This window comes from Lontra canadensis, unplaced genomic scaffold (genome assembly GCF_010015895.1).
Source record: "Lontra canadensis isolate GAN:19392208 unplaced genomic scaffold, GSC_riverotter_1.0 scaffold104, whole genome shotgun sequence".
Lineage (NCBI taxonomy): Eukaryota > Metazoa > Chordata > Mammalia > Carnivora > Mustelidae > Lontra > Lontra canadensis.
In genome coordinates, this window is record NW_022631098.1 from 2,420,329 (window position 1) to 2,443,235 (window position 22,907).

General features: G+C 47.1%; 1 protein-coding gene across 3 annotated transcripts in view; it reads right to left on the reverse strand.

The window, feature by feature from the left end:
- Positions 1-22,641, reverse strand: part of EXPH5 (exophilin 5) — a 65,682-nt gene extending 43,041 nt beyond the window's left edge. The window contains exon 1 of one of the 3 annotated variants that reach the window (XM_032838330.1): positions 22,324-22,641. In XM_032838330.1, coding sequence (XP_032694221.1) covers positions 22,324-22,442 — 119 coding nt within the window. In that variant the 5' untranslated portion in view covers positions 22,443-22,641. Of the gene's footprint in view, positions 1-6,366; positions 6,517-22,323 lie in introns of those variants that run through there. The other 2 variants (XM_032838329.1, XM_032838332.1) reach the window with 2 other exon arrangements.
- Positions 22,642-22,907: the final 266 nt, after the last annotated feature.

Consider the following 22,907-nt stretch of genomic DNA (forward strand, 5'->3'; position numbering starts at 1 on the left):
AATGGAATATTACTCAGCCTCTAAAAAGAAGGAAGGTCTGCAAATGTGACAAAATGGATGAACCTCGAGGGCACTGTGCTGAGTGAGATGAGCCACACACAGAAGGACAGATACTCAATGATTCCACTTATATGAGGTTTCTAATGTAGTTAAACTCAAAGAAGCAAAGAAAATGGTGGTAGTAAGGGATTGGGGGGAGGGGGACATGGGGAGTTGCTAATCCACACATATAAAATTCCAGTTCTGCCTAAATGAGTAAGTTCTAGAGATCTGCTGAGTAACATTGTGCCAACAGATAAAAACACTTTATTATGCACTGAAAACTCTGTTAAGAGGGTAGAGCTCATGTTAAGTGTTCTTACTTAAAAAAAAAAAAAAAAAAAACCCAAAGACCTCTTGTTAAGGTTACAAGTCCCGTTACCCACACTGGGTCCGAGGAGTGGAGGCAGATGGAGGAGTTTAGAGAGAGAAGCCTCAACAGCACTACCAGAAGACCTCTGTCTAGGTCGCTCTCAGTCGGGGGGAAGGGCTGCCTAGTGTTTGACTCTTGTGCAAGAAGAGTAAGTTCAAGAAGCTGGTGCCAGCCAGCGCAGAGTGAAGGGAGGTTGCTCAGCAGGAAATCAGTCCTCACTTCCGGGGTCTCTCAGGCAGACGTGCTCTGTGTGTGTCCCATGGACAAGACATGAGCCCCTGAAGAGGCAGAAGAGGTGTGGGGTTCTCTTAGCTCATATCCACGAGAGCTAGCTCGAGAGGGAAAAGACCTTAGTGGAAAGAGGCTGTGGGTGAATCACTGCTCCTAGGGACATAAAGGGTTGGCAGAGAGCAGGGGACAGCACACCCTTTCATCAAGGAAGCTGCAGGAGAACAGAGCCTAACCTCTCCCAAACCCCCTGAGGCAAGAAATGCAAACATCTGTCCAACCCAGAGAGTGTGGAAGCCATCCCACCTATTCCGAAGGTCAAGCAAAAGCATTCAGCATTCGTCCCCCCTATATCCCCCCCACTCAAACTTGTACCTCTCTGCCCATCCACACTCCACTTCATCCACCAAGGCCACGAAGAGGTAAAGGCTTTGGTAGGGGGGCGGGGAGAAGGGAGGATCAAACCCCTCGTCACTGGTACTGGCTTCACGCCATGGGTGTGCAGGGGAATGGCTGCTTCTCTGAGTGACATCAGACTTAATCAGGGACCAGACAGCCCCATCACTATATAATGAATTGGGACTGTGTTTTGTGTCAAGTGGCCAAAGGATTTTTGTTACCTAACACTGAGCAGAAAAGTGTCGGGCTACTCATGTTTTTACCCAGGGGCATTAAAAGGCCCAAACTATAGATGCTTTCTGATAATACATCTCAGGGGCCGGGCTTGCCCAACATGCCACATACACGTGCATGGGTTTTTTTAAAAATGTTTTTCCACTATAAATACTGTTTTGCAGCCAAAAATTCCCACTTAGCATTGTATTAAGAATGCTACGCTACATCAGTATTTTCTTATCCCTGCATTTGTTCCATAGTATATGTACCTAGTCCCTTATTGTTGGATATGGGAGTTTTGGGTTTTTTAAAAAGGATTTTTTTTCTTTATTTGTCAGAAAGAAAGAGAGAGAGTGCACAAGCAGAGGGATCAGCAGGCAGAGGGAGAAGCAGATGCCCCACTGAGCAGGGAGCCCGATGTGGGGCTCATTCCCAGGACTCTGGGATCATGACCTGAGGTGAAGTCAGACTCTTAACCAACGGAGCCACCCAGGTGTCGTTAGGAGGTTTTTTTTTTTTCTTATTAAAAAATGTCTAATTATTGGAGAGGTTGACTACTATTTCATGTGTTCATTGCATACGTGTTTTTTTTTTATGAGTTACCTGCTTAACACAGGTTATTTTAAGCCTGGTGTCACTGAAAATATCAGTCCTTCAAAGCTCAAGGCAAAGGACCAAAAGGATGTCAGAACACATAACAGAATTTTCTTGGTTGTTTGCCTCCCGTTACTGCTGCCTCTGTTCAGACTGTGGTGGTAAATACAAAGAGAGGTACGATGTGGCCCCAGGACACAGACACTATTGTCATCGACGTTCTCCAGCGCCATCTTCATCTTTTCCTGCCAATGGCCCCAGACTGGCTTGGCGGCATAGTGACGCCATCTGAGCGTGTGTGAGAGTGGATGGAGGTGGACAGTCAGAGATGAGTTCTGATCCCTTCATTACTTGGGCTGATCAAGTAACATCTATGTGTCTCATTTCTCTCCTCTAGACAACTCCATTCTTCATGACCAGACCTCCTGCTTACCCGTGTGGACTTGTTTCCTGTCATCTCCTCACTTACCACCAGGTGCCAACCATTCAAAGCCCTGGCCGCACTCTCCCGCCTTTCCCCAAGTTGCTCTATGCCTGCTTTGTCTTCCCTCCCGTACGTATTCTTGGTCCCACGATCTAGCTCAGTGCTGGCACTTCGCTAAAGGATTGAAAAATGTTTTTTGAGTGAAAAATAAAATGAATTCAATTCAACTACAATGAGCATTTTCATTTGTAAAGAAGCTGGGGATACACTAGGAAATGTGAGCTCTAACAGAGGGAAAAGATACACAGAAGAGCCGTGTTATAACACAGGACATGTCAGATCCTCAAAAGAAAGGAAGTTGGGGCGACGGGGAGGCTCCGTCAGTTAAGTGTCTGCCTTCGGTTCAGGTCATGATCCTGGGTCCTGGGATCGAGCTCCATGTCAGGCTCTCTGCTCAGCCGAGAGTTTGCTTCTCCCTCTGCCTACCACTCCCACTGCTTCCCACTCTCTCTCTCTCTCTCTCTCTGTCCGACAAATAAATAAATAAAATCTTTAAAAAAGAAAAAAGAAAAATAGTCTTGGGGCCCCAAAGTGGCTCAGTCTGGCTCTTGGTTTTGTTCGGGTCATGATCTCGGGGAACCTGGTATGGAGCCCCGGTTCAGGCTCAGGCTCTGCAGTGGGTCTGCTGTGGGGTTCTCTCCCTCTGCCCCTCCCCACACATAACCTCTCTCTCTAAAAAATAAATAATCTTTACAATGAAACAAAAAAAAACAGTCTCTGTACTCACGATACTTCTGACACTAACTGCCCAGAATTAGTGTAGACTCCATAAGTTGAAAACTGGGTCCTACAGGACTTGACCCCACTTCAGCCACTGATCTCCAACCCAGGCTCCTGGTACTTTGGACTGACCATCCAAGGGCCGGTCTTGGGGTTTGAGTATTTGCAGGAACAGCTCAAAAGACACATGTAAAGAATTTACCTACTATTGCCAACATATTACAAAGGATTTTTATCAATGACACAAATGGACAGCCACATTAAGAAATACACAGGACAAGGTCTGGAAGCGTCCTGAGCACAGGAGTTCCTGTGGGGTTGGGGGTACACAGCCCCTCCCAGCATGTGGATGCATTCTTGCTCACCACCCAGAAGCTCTCTGAACTTTCTGGCTTAAGGTCCTTATAGAAGCTTTGTTGGGTGGGCATGATTGGTTAAATCTTTAGGTGTCATTGGTTAAGTTCATTTCCAGCCGCCACTCCTCCCTGGAGGTCAGGGGGTGAGGCTTAAAGTTCCAATCCTCTATTCACATGACTGGTTCCTCTGACTCCAAGTTCCAGGAGTCCCTGACTGGGATGTGGTTGAAAGGAGCGCATTATGAATAACTAAAGACAAATGGATAAAGAAGATGTGGTCCGTATGTACAATGGAATCTTACTCAGCCATCAGAAAGGATGAATGAATACCCAACTTTTGCATCAACATGGATGGGTCTGGAGGAGATTATGCTGAGTGAAGTAAGTCAAGGAGAGAAAGTCATATCATACGGTTTCACTTACTTGTGGAGCATAAGGAATAGCGTGGAGGACATTAAGAGAAAGAAGGGGAAAATGAAGGTCAGGGGAATTGGGAGGGGGAGATGAACCATGAGAGACTGTGAACTCCAAGAAACAAACTGAGGGTATGAGAGGGGAAAGGGGTAGGGGAATGGGTGAGCCTGGTGATGGGTATTAAGGAGGGCACAGACTGCATGGAGCACTGGATGTTACACGTAAACAATGAATCTTGGAACACTGCATCAAAAACTAATGATGTGGGGCACCTGGGTGGCTCAGTGGGTTAAAGCCTCTGCCTTCAGCTCAGGTCATGATCTCAGGGTCCTGGGATTGAGCCCTGCATCGGGCTCTCTGCTCAGCGGGGAGCCTGCTTCCCCCTCTCTCTCTGCCTGCCTCTCTGCCTACTTGTTATCTCTGTCTGTCAAATAAATAAATAAAACTCTTAAAAAAACAACAACTCATGATGTACTGTATGGTGACTAACATAATAAAAAATAACAATTTAAAAAATAAAATACATGTTTAAAAACAAACAAACAAAAAAAAAAACACAAAAACAAACCCCCAAAAACAAAAACAAAAGATATTCCTCTCACCCCTACCACTCAGGAAATTTCAAGGATTTTAGAAGCTCTATGCCAGGAACCAGAGACAAAGATCAAATACATATATTTCTTCTTATGTCACATCACATAATAAAAAAAAAAATCTTGCTTTGGGACCATAAAGAAAGATATGATTTGTTCTGGGGTAGAGCTGAGGAAGCATTGATAGAGATGGGTCTTAGGAGAGATGGAAATATACTGGTGTATACTGGAGGGTAAGTGCCATTAGGGCAGAGTCTGAAACTGCCACTGTTCCTCCCGAGTGATGCTCTTCTGTGAATGATCAAATGGTTTGGAAAACAGATTGTGTGTGTGTGTGTGTATGTGTGTATAGAAAGGGGGTAGAGTTGCAGACCATCATTGGCGGAGAGTAACCTGAGGAAAGGAAGTAGAATAGGAGTGAAGGGGCAGGTTTTCCTTCTTTTTGTTTTGTTCCAGTGTTCATAGAAGTTTTTATCTGCTGGCCTTGAGTTAAGAGAAATCATGCAAGCTTAGTTCTGGAGGTCAATCACTGTCTATTAATATTTTCTATATAATACTGTCCTACTGTCATTGGGCCATAAATAAGAATCCCAGAAACTCTGAAATTCTCTCAGTTCCTTATTAGAAACACACAAGAGAAGGTTCAAGACTCAGATCTTGCTGGTCTTCCGGAGGCTTCCTATGCTTTCATATGAAGAATAGGGCTTGGAGGGGAGGTCAAAGATTTCTTTTTGTGGCCTCACACCTGTCACTCCAACCAGCCCACGGGGTGGCTGTTCCCTGATTCAGCAAATTCACCTAAAAGCTAGAGGTAGGGAGACAGTTACCACATAACCCTTTAGCACATAATTAACTTCCCTTTTATCAGAAATGATTGTGCGCTTCTCTAGTTATCATTCATAATAATAATAATAAAAATACATAAATGGTTAACTTAAATATCATTCTCCATGTGCAAGTTTAAAAAATTATATTCAGCAATTTCTGCTAAAAAAATTAGTGAACACATAGCAGAAGTAACTGAAGGTGATCAGATTCCTGGGGAGGGGGGTAGGGAGGAGTGCAGGGGTGAGGGGTGAGGTACAAGCCACAGTTACCCACCATAAACAAACACGAGCCCTATTCTTTAGGACTTTAGTTCCCAACACTGCAATGAAGATGTGTGGGGCGCCTGGGTGGCTCAGTGGATTAAGCCTCTGCCTTCGGCTCAGGTCGTGATCCCAGGGTCCTGGGATCCAGCCCCGCATCGGGCTCTCTGCTCAGCAGGGAACCTGCTTCCCCCCTCTCTCTGCCTGCCTCTCTGCCTGCTTAAAAAAAAAAAAAAAAAGAGTTGAAATGAAGATGTGCGTCTGCTAGTTCAAGTTCACTAAGTGTGTTATGTAGAATTGGAACAATGGAGGTGTTAATAGGCCGTAATTGGGAGTCCTAGTCCCCCATCCACCTCTAACCCGCCTTCAAGGCCAGTATCTTTATGACCGATCTCCTCATCATTTCAGCTCCCACCCATTTTTCTCTCATTCCCAAAGCCTACCGTCGGGACCACCCATGAAATACTTAGTCATGTGCTGTATAGTATTTAAATTTCATGCCCTGTGTGCCCAAAGAGATGATCAATTTCTTGGGTTCTACATTCCGCATTTACCACAGCAGACCGCAAAAATCATACAAATACTAGGTCCTCAAAATATTGTCAAGTATCTCTTATTTGCATGAAATGGAAATATCACTAATCTTGATCCCCAAAGAGGCTGGGACTTATTTAAATAAACTCCCATCATGATAAACTTGGAAAGGACCATCTCTTTCCTTTCTCGTCATGCCGGTTGATGACACCATTCTCAGCCTCGCCGCTTTGAACCTAGAGATATATGTTCGATATATTCCAGCACATTCTGGAATAGCAGGGCCAAATGACCTGCCGGGGCTTCATCCTGGCGCACAGCAGCTTACCTGGTCGGTGCTGGGCGGCACAAGGTAGAATGATGGCTTTATCTCTCTCCTCGTGACTTGGGACAAGCTTCTAAACCAAGATCCCCAGTGCCCTAGGCTGGTGGAGAGGGCACAGTGAAGACAGGGGACTCCCCACTTGCTGAAGCTGAAACGCACGTCTGCTGACCCTACACAAAGAGAAGGTACCGCCCAAAAGTCAACTTGCTGCTACTTCACGAAGGAAACTGCCACAGGAAGGGTCTCGGTTTGTTTGTTTTGTTTTTTTGGAGGAGAGGAGGGTATTTCGATCATCAGTCAGCCTTAATTCTTTTTGCTTGGAATGGGAGAGCTGACAGGTAGGAAATAAAAGCACCTGCACTCTCCTCCGGCCGCCCGGGCACCTGCTGTCTGGCAGGCTGTTTGCCTCCGCTTGCCCGGGCACCGGCTTCTGGGGGCCAGTCAGTCCCTCCTCGCCTGTCAGGTGCCCGCTGGCAGCTTCGACGCACAAGTCCTTTACCAGGCCATCTGGAACTGGAGAACACTTGCCGGGCTCCCTTGCCAGAACTCTGCTTCGAATTCTGCCCACTTTTCCCTTCATCTCCTGTCCTGGTCCCACGCCTAAGACCTGACCTTCATTGGGGAGAGAGAAAGTAGCTCACGAGATAAAACATCTCCCTGTTTCAGAGCTGGTGAAGGAACCGGTGGCCTGCCGTGTTCAGATCTATTACCTCCCTGGACTCCCAGGGCGTGGAGTCCACCTGAACCGGCCAGTTTCAGTGTGAACAGTGGTCCGATGCCAAAAGCTCCTGAAAGCCAAAAACCTGGGCTCCCATGAACTCACCGTCCCCCTTCTCCAGCAGGTCAGGCCCAAGTCCTGCTAATGTAACTTTGCAAAGATTTCCTGAGCCTCTCGCCTTCTCTTCATCCTTAGTCAGGGCCCCTAAACTTATCTCTCTTCTAATCCCGGCGTCCCCAGCTGACTCACTCTGCTGCTCCGGGCATCCCAGGGTCTCCCCAGAGGCTCCCGTTTGCAGCCAGCCCTCCTGCCAGTCATGGGCTCTCACTTTGTACTCTGGTGACAGCACTCCTGCTCCCCAGAGTCCCCCACATCTTTGTGCCATCTCTAGGGCTGCCTGCCCCATTTGGGATGCCTTTCCCACCTTTACAGAACCCCACCCCCCACTCAAGACTCAGGCCTCGTCTCCTCCAGCTAAGTCCTCCCTGAGACCTCACCTGGGGGGAAATGACCTCTGTGTCCCTGTGCTTAGCTGGCTTATTGTCTGTCATGGTACATGAAATAGGCTGTGTTTTTTTTTTTTTAAAGATTTTATTTATTTATTTGACAGACAGATCACAAGTAGGCAGAGAGGCAGGCAGAGAGAGGAAGGGAAGCAGGCTCCCTGCTGAGCAGAGAGCCCGATGCGGGACTCGATCCCAGGACCCCGAGATCATGACCTGAGCCGAAGGCAGAGGCTTAACCCACTGAGCCACCCAGGCGTCCCGAAATAGGCTGTTTTTAAGTCCTTTTCCATCGCTGAGGACTGAGAGACTACGGAGAGCATTCTGTATTTCCCGTACTAGTTCCTAACAGCATCTCCCGTGTATGTATCAGCTAAATAAATGAGCGCCGCTCTATGGAAGTGTTGTTGAACCCATGATAGGGATAAAAATCTCTCTTACAGGGCTCTCACCCTAGAAAGGAACACAGAGGTACCCAGCTTCAGATCCCCCCAGGGCTGTGAGGCGCTGCTGACCCACCCAATGACTACCACGACCCAGGAAGGCAGGCGGACCCACACCCCGAGAGAAGGGGGCACCTGGCCACCTCCCCAGGAGACCCAGGCCCCTGGAGGTGCAGAAGCTTCCATCTTTATGGCTCTCATCTGTGAGTGGCCCAGAGCAGCTCAGAGATGAAGCTCAGATGACCTGAGGCCAGAAAAGCATTTTTATCGCTTTCATGCTAAAACTGTCATTTCTTCGAAGCACAGTTTGGAAATTGTGCCATTTATAACACTTGTTGGTCGGTTCTCAGACACAGGCAAATTGTTTATAATAAAAAGTTACATTGATGTGTCTCTGTATTCCTGTGAACTCTCTCCAAGATCTGTAAGGCCCTGAACAAGGTGTGAAAAGTTGCCACACGGAAGAAATGAAAAATAGCCGTGCAGGAGTCTGGAGGCAGGTGGGGCAGAATGCTAGGTACAGAATGCTAGGAGGACCAAGGTGAGGGTGGGGTCCGGTGTGGCTTTGAAGGTGGAGACAGCTACCCTGCAGGGAATACGTTACTCATACACCTTTTAAAGATTTTTGCCTGGATGTCAGGGGCAAGGCAATTAAACAGCTGTGGACAGACATGACCTAATTTATTGGCCTTTCCAGCTGTCTTGTGTGGAGCCGTTGCTACCCGAACCTACAAATAAGGATGCGTTTTGATGGGATGCGGGGTGGGGGGGAGCCGCCCTGACATCCCCCACCCCCACCCCAACAGGGAAGGTCATTGTCAGAAATCACCCCAGTGGAGCATCAGCGCTTTGGCTACTCGGAGCAGAGAAGCTCCTCTACCCATGGGGAGGGCATGACTTTCAGGAGTTCTCCAGTGGCCTCCGCTGACCGGGAGCCGCCAAGTGCAAGCCCGCGTGCAAATACACGGTAATAAACCAGCAACCAAGACCCCACCCTCAAACAGGCACAGTCCAAAGAGTCGTTTTTAAATACCTTGCTGGGATCTGGAAGAAAGGAAGAAAACCAAGTGTAAAATACACGGCAGCCTTTTTTTTTTTTAATAGGCTGTTAAAACGTCTGCAGTTTCAAAGATCCCCCCCAAATGAAAAGAAAAACCTGAGCCACCCTCTGAACGATGACACAATTTAAATCAAAACGCTGGCTGTTTTGGGGATTTCATATAACCCCGCAGGCGGTCCTTGAGCCATCTGGGAGCGTCTGAGGAGTCTGTCTCCAGAGACCCCTGGGCTCAGTCACTGAAGCGTGAACCTCATCAGCGCCCCTGAAACGTTCTCAGGCGTTCCGTGGCCCGCAAGCGTGTTCGGCGTGGCTGCAGGGGATCCTGGGGACCCTCCGTCCGACCCGGCTCTGATCTCCGCTCACGTGTTCTCTCAACTGCTATTTAACTCCCTGAAAGCTAAGGGATTAACTGCCCTTGGAACCTCCACTTCCCCCACCCCCTACCCCCGTCTCTGTCGTCCCGTGTCGCGATCACGTCACCCACGGAGCCACAGAACACACCGCACCAGTGCCTTGGGGGACAGTCGGAGTCCCACGTCCTAGTCCCACATCCACCCTGGACATTACTCTGGTCTTGAGACTCTTTGAGGAAAGAGAGAAACAAGGATAATAATACTGGGGTGGGGGTGGGGGAATAGGGATACTCATGTTTGTTCTTTCTACCTTCAAGGACATTTTTTTAAGGGCTCTGGTGAACACGGGAGGCTTTATGTCTCTGCATATATTTAAGTATTCCTGAAGAATCACAGAAGCGGCACAGAGGTAGGTAACTCCTTCCTCTCACTTTTGGCCAATTTGTACTAAAACCAGGCTGCTTTTGCCTTTCAAGAGCTCTTGGGGCTTCCAGGTCGCCTTCTCTGGCCAGGCCGTCCTACTTCCTCACAGTGAACGTGACCACCCAGGAGCCGCGGCCAAGAGCCTGTGGCCGGAGAGTGGGAGCAGAGTCACAAGGACACGACTCACAACAAGCCTCCTGTGGGTATCACAGCCCTCGCGTTTGTGTGCAACCCGCAATTTGTGGGCGGTAAAACAAAACAAAACAACAAAAGGTAAAAAGCAATTCTTCCCGTTGCCAGACTCAACAACAGCTCCAGGGACAGAAGGTCCCTTTGATCCTACCAAGCAATTTTAAGTGGGAAAGCACTGGAAACAAGGTTTATTATGTCTGCGTGGGGCACAGCCTTCTCAGTCGTCCTCTGCTAGGGCTCCAAGCCTTTCCCTCCCAAACCACAGGGTTTCCTGAAAATCAACACTCCCTCAACTTGTGCAATAGAGAGGAGCGTAGGAAAGTTGTGTGTGCCAGGCGGAGTCAGGGCCCCATGCCCGGGCTGTCAGGCCAGGATCCCTTACTGCACATTACAGTCATCTGGGGGAGCTTTAAAAAATGCCCGTGCCCAGCCTGATGGCAGAGCAATTAAGCCAGAATGTCAAGGTGAGGCCTGGCCCCGGTAATCCAAAGAGTTCCCCAGGTAGCTGTCATTTCAGCCAGGTCTGACAACCTGTCTTAGCAGAGCCTGCAGGCCAAGACCTGTCATTTCAGAAGCCAAGAAGATAGCAAGTATCTTAGTGTCCGGGTGGGCTCACAGACAACGGAAGTGCCACACCCACACGAGAAGGCAGAACGAGAGGGTCTGTGGCCCCTGCTCAGGACGCCATGCCCTACACTTTCCCCCACGAGGTGCTGCTGATTGGATGCCTGACCTCAGGGAAGTCCATCTACAGGCTGGCCAGAGATGTGTCCTGTGACCCAGCACGAGGCTCTGGAACAGAGAATGCAAAAAGCAGCAGTCTGTCAAAGAATCAAGGGCACGCTGGGAGGAAGAGAGTGTGGGCTATGATACGTGAGCAGAGCATGTGGCCGGTCCCTGGAGCTGCCCTGGCTCCCCAAGTCCTTCAAATTTCAGTTTCAGTCCATGCATAACCTTTCTGCAAAGCCCACTGTACCTTAGGTGCCCTGAGTGACACTCTTCTTTTCTACATAAAGACCCCGAGTCACAGGTGCACGACCACCCAGGACGGCAGAGAGAAGCAGCAGCACGGAGAAGCAAGAGCAGAGCAGGGCAACTCCCCAAAGGTGCAGAAGCCAGAGAAACTGTAAAAGAATACAGAACGGGCATGGACAGTAGTCCAGGATAACAGGAAGGAAAATGCTTAAGAATCATCTGGCAGGAAGCAAAGCTTTAGCAGTGTGAGCCTGGGCAGTGAGAAAATGCAGGTGCTCTGGGATTGACAGAAGAAGACAGCAGGAATGGGAGAGAAAAGAACAAGGATCCATGCTGCTGGGGGACGACCTCTGCAAGTTTCCTCTCCAGGCTCTAACTATGTGTCAGCTGCTTCTAGCTGGCTTCAACCGCAGGAGACTGGAGGGCAAGAAGACAGAAGAAGGTGGGGTATTCTCGTCCTCCCTCTGCCTCAAGCAGAACTTCTGGCAGTGGATGCCTCCCCCACCAGTCTCCAAATCCCCCAGACAGGCCTAACATGCTCCCTTACAGTTTCTCTTGGGGGATCCTAGTCCAGGCTTGGATAACACCACTGGCTCCCTTTTCCTCTCCAGCCAAAGCTGGAGTGTACGGTGTGCCAAAGCTGGCTTGTACGACTCAAAAAGGCAGATGGTCAAATACTCTGGAATTTTGCAAGCTGGTTGTTAAACTACTGCTAGCTTGAAATTGGCCAATGCTACAAATCAAGGCTTTTTCTCCAGGGGAACCAGTTACCAGCACAACACTGCCTCCAGGCTTCCTGCTGGGGTGGGTCCTGGGCTGCCTCACTGTCCCTGATGGGTTTTTCTGCCTCTTTCCATCACCATAGAACCAATTCACTGCACAACATTCTATTTTAAATAAGGACTAGTTTCTGTTTTCCTGGTGGGCCCCTGATTGATGTGCAGACAGTGATCTCCTACAGAGCTTAACCAGTTTCCCTGGGAGTGGTAAACATTCAATTCACAACATGGGAGGTTTTAATTTTGTTTGCTCGTTTGTCCACTAATCCCGTTAATCACTTATCCTTGTGATTAATCCTTAAAGCAAATTAATTTTGTGATAAATTAAAAACTTATGTCACCCTAGCGGGGCATTGGTTTGACTAGCAAAAGAACCAGATGTAAGAGACAACCAGGGAATGCCTGGGTGGCTCAGTTGGTTAAGCATCTTGCCTTTGGCTCAGGTCATGATCCCAGGGTCCTGGGATGGAGTCCCACGTCAAGCTCCCGGGAAGCCTGCTTCTCCCTCTGCCTTTCCCCCTGCTCGTGCACTCTCTTCTCTCTCTCTCTCTGTCAAATAAATATATAAAATCTTAAAAAAAAAAAAAAAAAGACAACCAGGTCACATGATATAGATCTCAGGATGAATGGTCTGGTCTGGCTTGGGTCTGCCACCTGACATAGGAAATGGGAAGACGAAGGAAGTGAAACGTGACTCATTATCTATGCGTACTAATACGTGTGCAAAATCACACTTCTCTGCACAAAAGCCTTTTCCCTCCAAGTTCCTTCTTAGTTCCATGACAGTGGGTGCTGTAGCATTTGCCTCGCCAACACTCTGTGGTTATTATTGTTTGTTTGTTTGCTCCCCGGTTCTTTTGCTTAAAGGAATAATCATAGGGTCTTGGAAGCAGATGGAGATAAATGGTACCAGGACAATCTGCAAGCCATGGCGGGGGGGGGGGGGGGCGGCGGAATCAATTCATATAATTATCCTACTTTAAAAATAAAATATATATTAGATCATTAAAAAGTTCATTTAAAAAAAAGATTTTAAAAAGTAGCAGTAAATATTGACCTAATCTAGATGGGAGAAATTTCTAATCGCAAAAAGAAAAAATTTTTAAACTTGGTACATTTTGTTATATAAAAATGGAGGGGCACCTGGGTGGCACAGTTGGTTGAGCATAGGACTCTTGGTTTCGCCTCAGGTCACAGTCTCACGGCTGTGAGATCGAGCCCTGCATCAGACTCTGTGCTCAGCAAAGAGTCTGCTTGAGATTCTCGCTCCCTCCCTCTTGTGCTCTCTCCTTTTCAAACACATAAATAAATCTTAAGAAAAGATATTTTTAATGGAAAAAAATTCCTGCTGCTTTCAGCAAAATAGAAGTGCAAACTGAAAACTGGGAAACATGTTGTAATAAATAGGACAAAAGTCAATTTCCTTAAGAGAGAAACCTATAAATCGGAAAGAAAAAAACACACTGAGATTCTATGTCAGACAGTGTTGATTGCCTTCTAGAATCTATTCCCTCCTCCTCTCTGGTTTTGCCATGTGCAGCAAAGTGTTCCGTTTCAGAGGAGGGATCACAACTGGTCCAAGCCTAACATCTGAATCCCATTTCTTGATTTCCCAATTCCCTTGCAGTGAGGGTAGCTTTATGACCTGGTCTTGGTCAATGAGACATAAGGAGGAATCGGGTGGGAGGGCCTCTGGAAAAGCTTTTACTCTCATCGTAAAGCACAAGCATAATAGGCTCCACCACAGCCCCTTCTTCCTGTCTGGAACAGGAAAGCGATGTTCAGAGCAGTTGCAGCCATTTTGTGCTGTAAGACACCATCCTGACAGCCTAAGCCACTAAACCAGCTACTGCTTGTCTACTTTCAGAGATCTTTTAATATCAGAAAAGTGTATTTCCAATTTGTTAAAGCCATGGTAAGATCTGTTATATATGACAAGAAGTATTCTGATTATAAATCCTGAAATAAAAATGGGCAAAAATATGAATAGACAATTCATAACTCATGAAGTGTAAATGAGTCGTAAACATATGAAAAAAGTTGAAATTCATTATAACCAGTGCTAGACGTGAAATCAAGTTAAAAAATGTTTTTTTGACTACAAAATTAACAAAGATTAAAAAAAAAAAAACAATAATATCATCCAGTGCTGAGGTGGGTATGGTAAAATAAGAGGCTTCTCACACCACCAGTCAAGGTGAAATATGGTGGAACATTTTTTGGGGGAAGTAATCTGGTAACATGTAATAAGAATTTAGAAAATATATTATAAACTAAGGATTCTACTTTGTGTAATTTACCCTAGGGAGACAATTTTTTTTTTAAGATTTTTTTTTACTTATTTATTCTACAGAGAGATAGAGCATAAGTAAGTCGGCAGAGGGAGAGGGAGAAACAGACTCTCCACTGAGCAAAGAGCCTGATTCGGGGCTTGATCCCAGGACCCTGGGATCATGACCCGAGCCTAAGGCAGCCGCTTAACCTGAGCCACCCAGGCGCCCCGTAGGGAGACAATTTAAATTGAATTAAGGATGTAATCATGAAGGTTTGTCACAGTATTATTTAATAAAGCAATAAGAAATTTTAAAAAGTAAGAAAAAATCAAAGTGATTAATTTAATTAATAATTAAATTTTAAAATATTAAATTCTAAAATATATACAGTAGAATAGTCACAAAAAATAACACCAGAACCTTTCTTTGGGAAATGGGGAGTTTGGTAACTGCTGGCCCCAATCCCTTCTTTCATCATTAGAAAGTCTGACACACAGTGCAATGAGGAAGCTGGCTTCTCTGGTAGGCCAAGCTGTTATTTTAAGTACGACCTTTAAATAGGGCCATTGGCAATGCCAACAAGGAAACATTCCTGGGAAGGAGAGTGGGGTGAGCCTACAGCTCTCGAATATCACGGCCCATGCAGAACTAACTGCAGGAAAAAAGACCTGAATTGATTGAGTGAGAGTCTTGGCCAGCAGATTCTGTTCTAAGACTCAAGTATGCTAACAGAGAGAAACATGTTTCCTAACACGACCTTCTTTGTCTTTGGTTTCCCCAAGTCTTTCCTTCCTTCCCTTTGTATTCCTTCATGGACGTAAGTTAAGGTCCATTTCATTAGAAATTGAGCATCTACTAGGTGTTTAAGGCTCTCCATCCCTAAGACAATCTTCAGCCACATGGAACTCAAGACTGATCTACAGAAGGCAACTTACCAAGAATACATTAACGTTACAATATGTATGAAACATTAGAAAGAAAAGGGTGGAAAAAATCCAGGTATTTTTTTTTAAACAAATCGTTTCAAAAGATATACTTACAAAGTTAAAAAAACATAGCCAAACATTTTGTATTTCCTTATTATCCAAAGAAACAGCCACCATTTTTTAGTTAACCTATGATAATTGTAAGAAATAAAATAATCGTAAAAGGGTTAGAGTCCCTGTAAATATCATGCCCAAGAGATAGCCGCCATTAACAGTTTGGAGCGCATCCTCACAGAACGCACACAAACTTCCTAAAACATAACTGATTGCCTGTGATGTTTCCTATATACGGCCGATCCCACTAGCGATACCCTAGCATCCCTTATGCCCTTTTCCTTGATAATAACTTTTGGTCAGACACAGGGCAACCTAGCATTATATGTGCTCTCATGTCATGCTCAATGGAAAAAAGAGTTTTAACGTGGAAACATCTCAGTGCCATTACGGGCTAGGTGGGCAGTGTGGCTAATCACGTCACCCTCTTTGGGCTCTGTGGTTGGAGGCAGGGTTGCGTAGTAATTAATGCAGATGGAGTTCACAAATCCAACACCTCCTGCAGTAGTATCTCCATCAGGTTCCTTCTCCTCCCTGAGTTCCCTCAGCAGAAAGGAGATAAAAAATATCTCTTCCCTCAGGCTGTTGTGGGAATTAAATGAGCAAACGCACTGGTAGAGTTTGGCACAGAGGGAGGGCTAAGCAAGCACTAGCTATCACTACTGTGGTTACCATTTGTTTTTAAAAAGACAGAAGTGCCTGTTCTATCGATTATGAGACTAAAAACACACAGATGGGAAACACTTGGAAAGCTACAGGACTTCTAATGTCACACAGCCTCAAAAGGACACTGGCCCCCAAAACCTTGGGGTATGACACTATAATATGACAGTAGTTCCACAAGTACTGCCGTGGGAGACCAATCCACGGCCATCACTAGACAGGAGGGGACGTGTGAGAGAAAGATCTCCCCGAGGATTAAAGGAATGAACTAAACTGGCTGTTCCTGGAAGCTGCAGACATGAGAGATCCATGAGAATCCCACACCACGTTAAGTAACACAAGCCTACATGGCAGTCCTGTAAATTCTGGATAGTTCTCGTGGTCCCTTTCCCAAGGCCACATGGGGCTGCTGGAGGGCAAGCTACAGTTACACGAACACTTCCTCTTACCATCAACCAAGAACGTTCATAGACCCACACCATCGGGAGCAGAGTCTGGGTTTTATTTTCTACCGAGCCAACCCAGGGTCTGGCACATGGTAGATATCCCATAACTAGGAGCCTGATGTTTCCTGAAAGTCTCTCTGTGAGCCGGAGGCAGGCGTTACCGGCTGGTTGAGTAGAGGACAAGCAGAAAGCCTAGGGCAGGAGAGTGTGTATCTGGCTTTTAACCTCTCCGGTTGTTCAGCGTCCATGGCTGCCAGCACACCGCCATTTGGAAATACACATTCCCCCTGGGATAAGCCACAGCTACTAAGTTCTGGAAAATCTTCCTGGGCTGCAGCCTTGCCACTGGACTCAGTCTAAACTTAGACATGCCATTTCACAGCTTGATGACATCAGGAGCTGTGATGCCTTATACTTCGTAAGTTTTCTGCAACAGGAAAAATAACTATTTTTGATTTATTGGTATCTTTTCTGTGAGCTGAGTGCTTGATATAATCTCTTGGTACTTTCTATTTCAGTTACGTTTAGTAGACCAGAGTGGGTGGGCTTGGGGGATGCTATGGGGGTGACAAGTAGGGAGTTGTGTTTTTCAAAGATTTGTGACAAAGTAAGATGCTTTTCAGATTTTATATGTTAAACATGTATGTATATATATAAACATGTATAGATATACATTATACTATGTGTATTTGTGTATATACATGTACACACACACACAATTTTCTACAAGATGTGAGAGAAGTATGGGGACAATTTCCACCTGCCACGAAACTGTGATTCAAACTTTCAGCCATTCTTTTCACTGAGGCTAGAACGACAGCCTGTGCCAGGTCTGAGAAGTCATTCCCAAGTCAATAGCCGCAGGAAAAACCCTTTCTACAAGAAGAGGAACTGTCAGATTGGAATTTCAGCGGTTAATTTCTCCCTCTTGAACTGGCTTTCAAAGTATTTCTGTAGGACAGATTCCAGACTCACAGGACAGAACCAGATCAATGTAACAGAGACTGTCGGGTCTTAACAGGGTTCAGAGGAGGGAGGAATCCCATCAGGCTGGGCAGAGGGTCGGGGGGAAGCACACTGAGAGTGATAAGTGAGGAGAGAAGCTAGGACTGCAAAAGCCTCTGAGTCTGGTCTGTGCAGGTCATGAAACCTCCCATCAGGTTTTCTCCAGAGGCCTATTACAGGCAGGAACCTTGCCTGTCCATGGTGTCTCTGTCGCTAAACCAGGAAATCCACTACCCTTGCCCTCATCTGCCTTCCTAGAACCTTGGGAGCTTGGGAGGTGCCCAGCATTCCTGCCCAGCTGACCACAAGTCCCTTCCCCATCCTGGCAGTGTTAGGCTCCAGGGGAGACAAGAAGCAAGCCCCGACTGCCCAGCAAACCTCCACGGCCTTTTCGCCATGCGCCAGGAGCTGTGCCAGGTCCTAGAGATTCACCAAAAGAAGCATCACAGATTTTTGCCCTTTTTTTGTTGTTGTTGCCTATTTTGCCTATTTTCAAGACAAAGCAGTAACACACATGTGGTATTTTGTGTTCTGCTTTTTCACAGAACAATGCCTCCCATGCATCATTTTCCCACAGTTGTATTTGTGATAAGCTTGAGGTGTCTATACAGCCTTGACAACAAGGTAGCCAGAAAATGTTAAAATTTAAATAAAACACTGGGTAAGATACAATTATCTCCATAACTGTCCATTATAAATGGCTGTGCTTTAATCGGATATTTAGATTTGAAACTTGGCACTATTTTGCTATTATTTTCCCACTATTTTGCTATTTTGTAATACTGCAATGAATATCTGTGGGTATATGTTCTTTTTTTCCCACAGGGAAAAAAATATATTGTATACAGTATAGCGGAAAGAATATATATTTTAGAGCCAGATAGATTTGGGTTCAAATTCTAGCTCTGTCGGTTAGGATCTATGTGACCTTGGGCAAGTTCCTTCACCTCAAGACACTTGGGTTTCCCTTTCCTATAAAGCCATCAGTGCTACTTATCCCAAGTGACAGTGGTGAGGATTACCTAATGCTAATGGGTAAAATCATTTTGAGATAGATCGGGATTTAAATTCTGGCTCTCCTGCTTAACTGGGACAAGATACTCAACTTCTGTTAAGCTGTTTCCCTCTCTGTGAAATGGAAATTCAAATATGTATGTAATGAGGTTCTTGGGACAATTAAATAAATACATATGACATGTTTAGTACAGTGCCGAGTACACAGTAGGGGATCGATAAAAGTTAGCAGTCATTATCACAGTAATTACTATTATTACAGAAGAAGGCAGCACTTAATAAATGCTGGTACCTCAGACTCCTACTAATGAGAAATATCCAAGAATCGGAGACTGGGTCAAGGGTAAGGCATATGTTCATAAGCAGCGCCATATTGTTCACCAAAAGAACCACACACCACTAACAGCATGCTGAATCTATCCACTTCACGGCCATCCTCACCAGCAGTTTTTATTCTGTTATTTTTAAATACTTCAATTTTTACTTCTTTATTACTGCAAAGGTGAACATTTTCTCATAACATTTTGTTTCCTGTTGGGATATCTTCTAACATGAACACCTTATTTCTACTTTGTTTATCAGTTTGAATCTTGGTGTTTTTCTTCAATATTTGAATAAATTCTTTGTGTATCAGGAACATAATATTTAATGCAAATACTTTCCAGAGAGGGCTGGTACTGATGCGGGAAGACCAGGGCTAGATCTGTGCGTTGATGAGCATTTCTACGGGTGGGGCTGTTAGGTCTTGTGTGGGGAACTCAACTACTCCCACATCAATCTCTAGGCATCTCCAGTCCCACATGACACTGTAGTTCAAGGTTTCTAACTAAAAGATCGTTCTTAGTTGTCTTGTAGACATTTCAAGCCCATCATAGACATAATTTAAACTCCTCGGTCGTCCCCCAACTAGCAAAATTTCCAAACTTCTCCGTTTGGTCCCTTAATGTCCTAGCCAAGTTATCTGGCTATTGTTTCTCATTGCAAGTACCCTCTCTGTCCACCCCATTTTCCAAAGTTTGCGTTAGACCACTTTACTTTAAGGAAAGACCTACACTAGTCCCTGTTTTGGCCAAATGGAATCCAAAGAGCATTTTTACTTTTATGGAAAAAGTTAAAAAGCCAACCTAAAGTCTAGCCTACGTTTGGGAGGGAGGCAGCCCACAGCCCAAGCAGCCAGAATGGCATACTGCCCAGCTCCTTCTCGAAGGAGCCACACTCAGCATCTCAGCACCAAAGCTGCAATGCCTTTTTTTTAAAGTGGTTTTTTTTTTTTTAACTTTTTAAAGAGATTTTATTTATCAAGAGTGGGAAGGGGCAGAGGGAGAGAGAGAATCTCAACCAGACTCCATGCTGAGCGTGGAGCCCTACAAGGGGCTCTATTTGACCACCTGAGATCAGGACCAGACCTGAAATCAATCCGGAGTCTGAGGCTCCAGCCACTGAACCGCTCAGGCGCCCCCAAGCTGCCACAGTTCTGAATTGTGTGAACGAACATCTGTGCTTTATCTCTTTATTTCGTGCATTCTTTAACAAAGATGCATCCTACGGTTTCAGAAAAGCCTAAAAGACGTTATTTTTGGTGTCTGGGAATGCTCAAAAAATTTTCCATATGAACTCTTGGTAATTGCTTCTTTCCTTTATGCTGTGTGGGCTTGTGAAGCTTTCTTAGGAAATGCTTTATTTTTGGATAACGGGGAAAATCTGCAGAGCACAAAGCCCTCCCAGTCTCTCACACGGGTCTGTGGTACAGTGTCCTAAGTAATACTCTTGTATGAGAAGTCACGTGTTCTGACTTTTGATTTGGAAAATATGATCATACATATCAAGAAAATGAGCTGAGGCAGCCAAGTTGACATGTTATCTCGGGCCTTTTTCACATGCCCGCATCTGCTACTGAAACCCATGCACGTGAGCTGGTACTTAAGCAGAACAACGCCCAGGAGAGGGCTATCCAGTGATGGGTGTCTGACTGTGGGATTCGGGAATTAACCAGGGGGAAGTAAAGTACTAGAAATAACTGTCTTCAGCATTTGGCCCAAGTGTCTGCTGTCCTTCAATTACTTTTATATATTAATGGTGACATTTTTGAAATTATTGAGGGTAATTATTGTAACAGTTTAATCGTTAGCAGTACTGATTTTGTCTTAGCATTATGCCTTCTTCTGTGCATGCCCCAGTTCTGATATCAGTGCCACGCTATCAGAAAGGGTGTTTCAACCTTCCTCCTGAGGGCCAACCCAATGGCTTTGCCCCCTGTGTGTAGTTCCAGGTCCCCCTAAGGGCAGCTGTCCTGGGCACCATGAGCTGCTATTGGGGAAACACAACAGAGCAAGCAGCAGTCCAGATACAAAAAATCAAAATTCCCTTGAATGAAAATTAAACCAAATAATCTCACTATTTCTAAGACCACAGTTCATGAAAAGCACGTTGATAGTAACATCCTAAGTGGAAGCTTCCCCCCCATCATTTCCTAATTCTCCCATCAATTTCCCCAAGAATACATACTGGATCACGTATGAAGCCTCCAATGACACACACCAAGAGTCACCAGTTCCTTAGTCCTTTTGGGAAATGTGTTGAAAACAAACTGCATACAATTCTAAAGTTCTCCTTCCTGAGGCTGGGTGTGCCTGTGTGTAGGGCACGTGCATATGTGTGGGTCCACACATGTGGATGCGTGTGGGTGTGAACACAATGTGCCCACACAGTGAGGAAATGGTGGAGCCTATTTTTCTAAAAGCAGAGTATGATGGCATGAAATACACATCCTCACCCTTCCAATACTCGTTACTCCCCACAGGAGCTGTAACTGCTGAGAGGAGTGAAGACCGGGCTTTGAGCCCAGTGTATTCTAACTGCTTCTACAAAGACCAACGAGGGTTTTCCTATGTGAAGAGTATCTTTGGAGGGTTTTTTTTGGGGGGGGGGGGCGGGGCCGAGGGGGGTTGGCCAGTGCAATCTTTGGAAAGAGGTGGAAACCTAGAAGCGACATCACAAGAAGCTGCTCGCAAACAAAACGGCTTTCTAAATTCGAGTCAAGGATGTATTTTTGGTCTGAGAGTGATGCCCAGAAACACCTTCCACAGGCACCTGGAGAAAGCCCTGAGGGGTCTGTTCTAGAACTGGTGAGCAAGTCGTTCTATTCATTCCAGGACCACACTTTCCCACCAGAAAAACTGGTTACTTTACATCCCAGGCAATTACCGGTCGATATCGTTCTCAGGTATCTAACCCCCACCGGTAACACTGTATGGCAAGATCAAGGGTGAAATTTCGCAGCAACTTCTCGCCGGGAGCGCCACGCGCAAGGAGACCCGCCCATTCCAGCGGCTCCTCGCGCCCCAGTGCGAGGCCGGCTCGCCCCGCAGCACGGCCAGTTCCTGGAACGCGGCCTGCAGGGTGGGAGCCCTTCGCCGCCAGGGAGATGCCGCCTCGCCCGGGCGCCGCGGACGGTGGGCGCGGGGTGGAGACAGGCAGCTCTGGGGTCGCGGACGAGTGTCGGGGCGAGGGCGGACCACGGGGAGGACCTGGGCAAAGAAGCACGTGGGTGCGCTCGGGCCAGGATTCCGCCCCATTTCACCCGCCCACCCGGCCTCCGCGACGGCCCGGAGGCACCTGAGCGCGCAGCACGGCGTCGTCGGCTGCCGGGACCGTCGGGACCCAGCGGCCGACCGCCGCCCACGTGCGTGTGCCGCCCGGGGCGCCTCAGCTCCGCGGGACCCATTCCGGGAGAAACGCTCGGGAAAACCTGCCGGCACGGCGAGGGCAGGGTCGCTCCGCAGCGCCCCGCAGGCTGGCGGGTCGGGGATGCCGCGCGTGGGCAGAGCACAGCCGGGCTCCCCACCGCGCGTCAGAGAGCCGCCGAGCTCAGCTTTCCCCCGCGGATGCTGCGCGTACCCGGGCCGCGACAGGTGCGCCGCGAGGGCTCCGCGCGCGCCACGAGGTCCAGTAGGGGAGCTCCGCGCGCTCCAGGGGGTCGGGTGTGTGGGGGGGCCGCGCGCCCCGGGGGTTTGGGTACCGGGGCCCCCGCGCGCGCCGGGCCCCTGCAGAAGACAAAGGAACTCGTTCTCTACCTGATCCTGTCCTTCTCTGCCCTCTGGAGCTCCTCATTTCTTTCCAGCACCTGGAGGATCTTCCTGGCCTCCTCGTCATTTAAGAAGCTGAAATCAAACCCCTGAGGAGCTTCCGTCATGTTCTCTACCGCGTGTGAAAGAAGCTCCTTGGCGCCTCCTGTTACGAAGACATTTTTCAAAGCAGCGAAGACCAGTTTCAGGAATTTGGTCCCGGAGCCAATAAGAAGTCCGCCCCTTTGAAAATCTACAACCACAAACTTCGGGAACGGCCCACACCTACGGGGCTCATTTCGACAACACCTTAATGACAGGGTTGTGTCAGCCTCTCCAACCGAGACGCAGAGCGATCGGCGGCGCGGGCAGAGGGAACCAATCCCATTCCAAAGGGAGGGCCCTTGGGCGGCCCTCCTCCCCCTGCCCCTCCACCGCCTATCACACTAGTTAAAGTAACAATCCTGCCTCTTTGGGCACGGAAATGAGGCCCGAGTTTAAGGGTTGGCGCCAAAGTAGTGTTTGCTTTGGCCGGTGGTGTTTGCTCTCAGAACTCCAGCTGGACTAGCAGAAGGAGTGAAAAGGAATGAGAT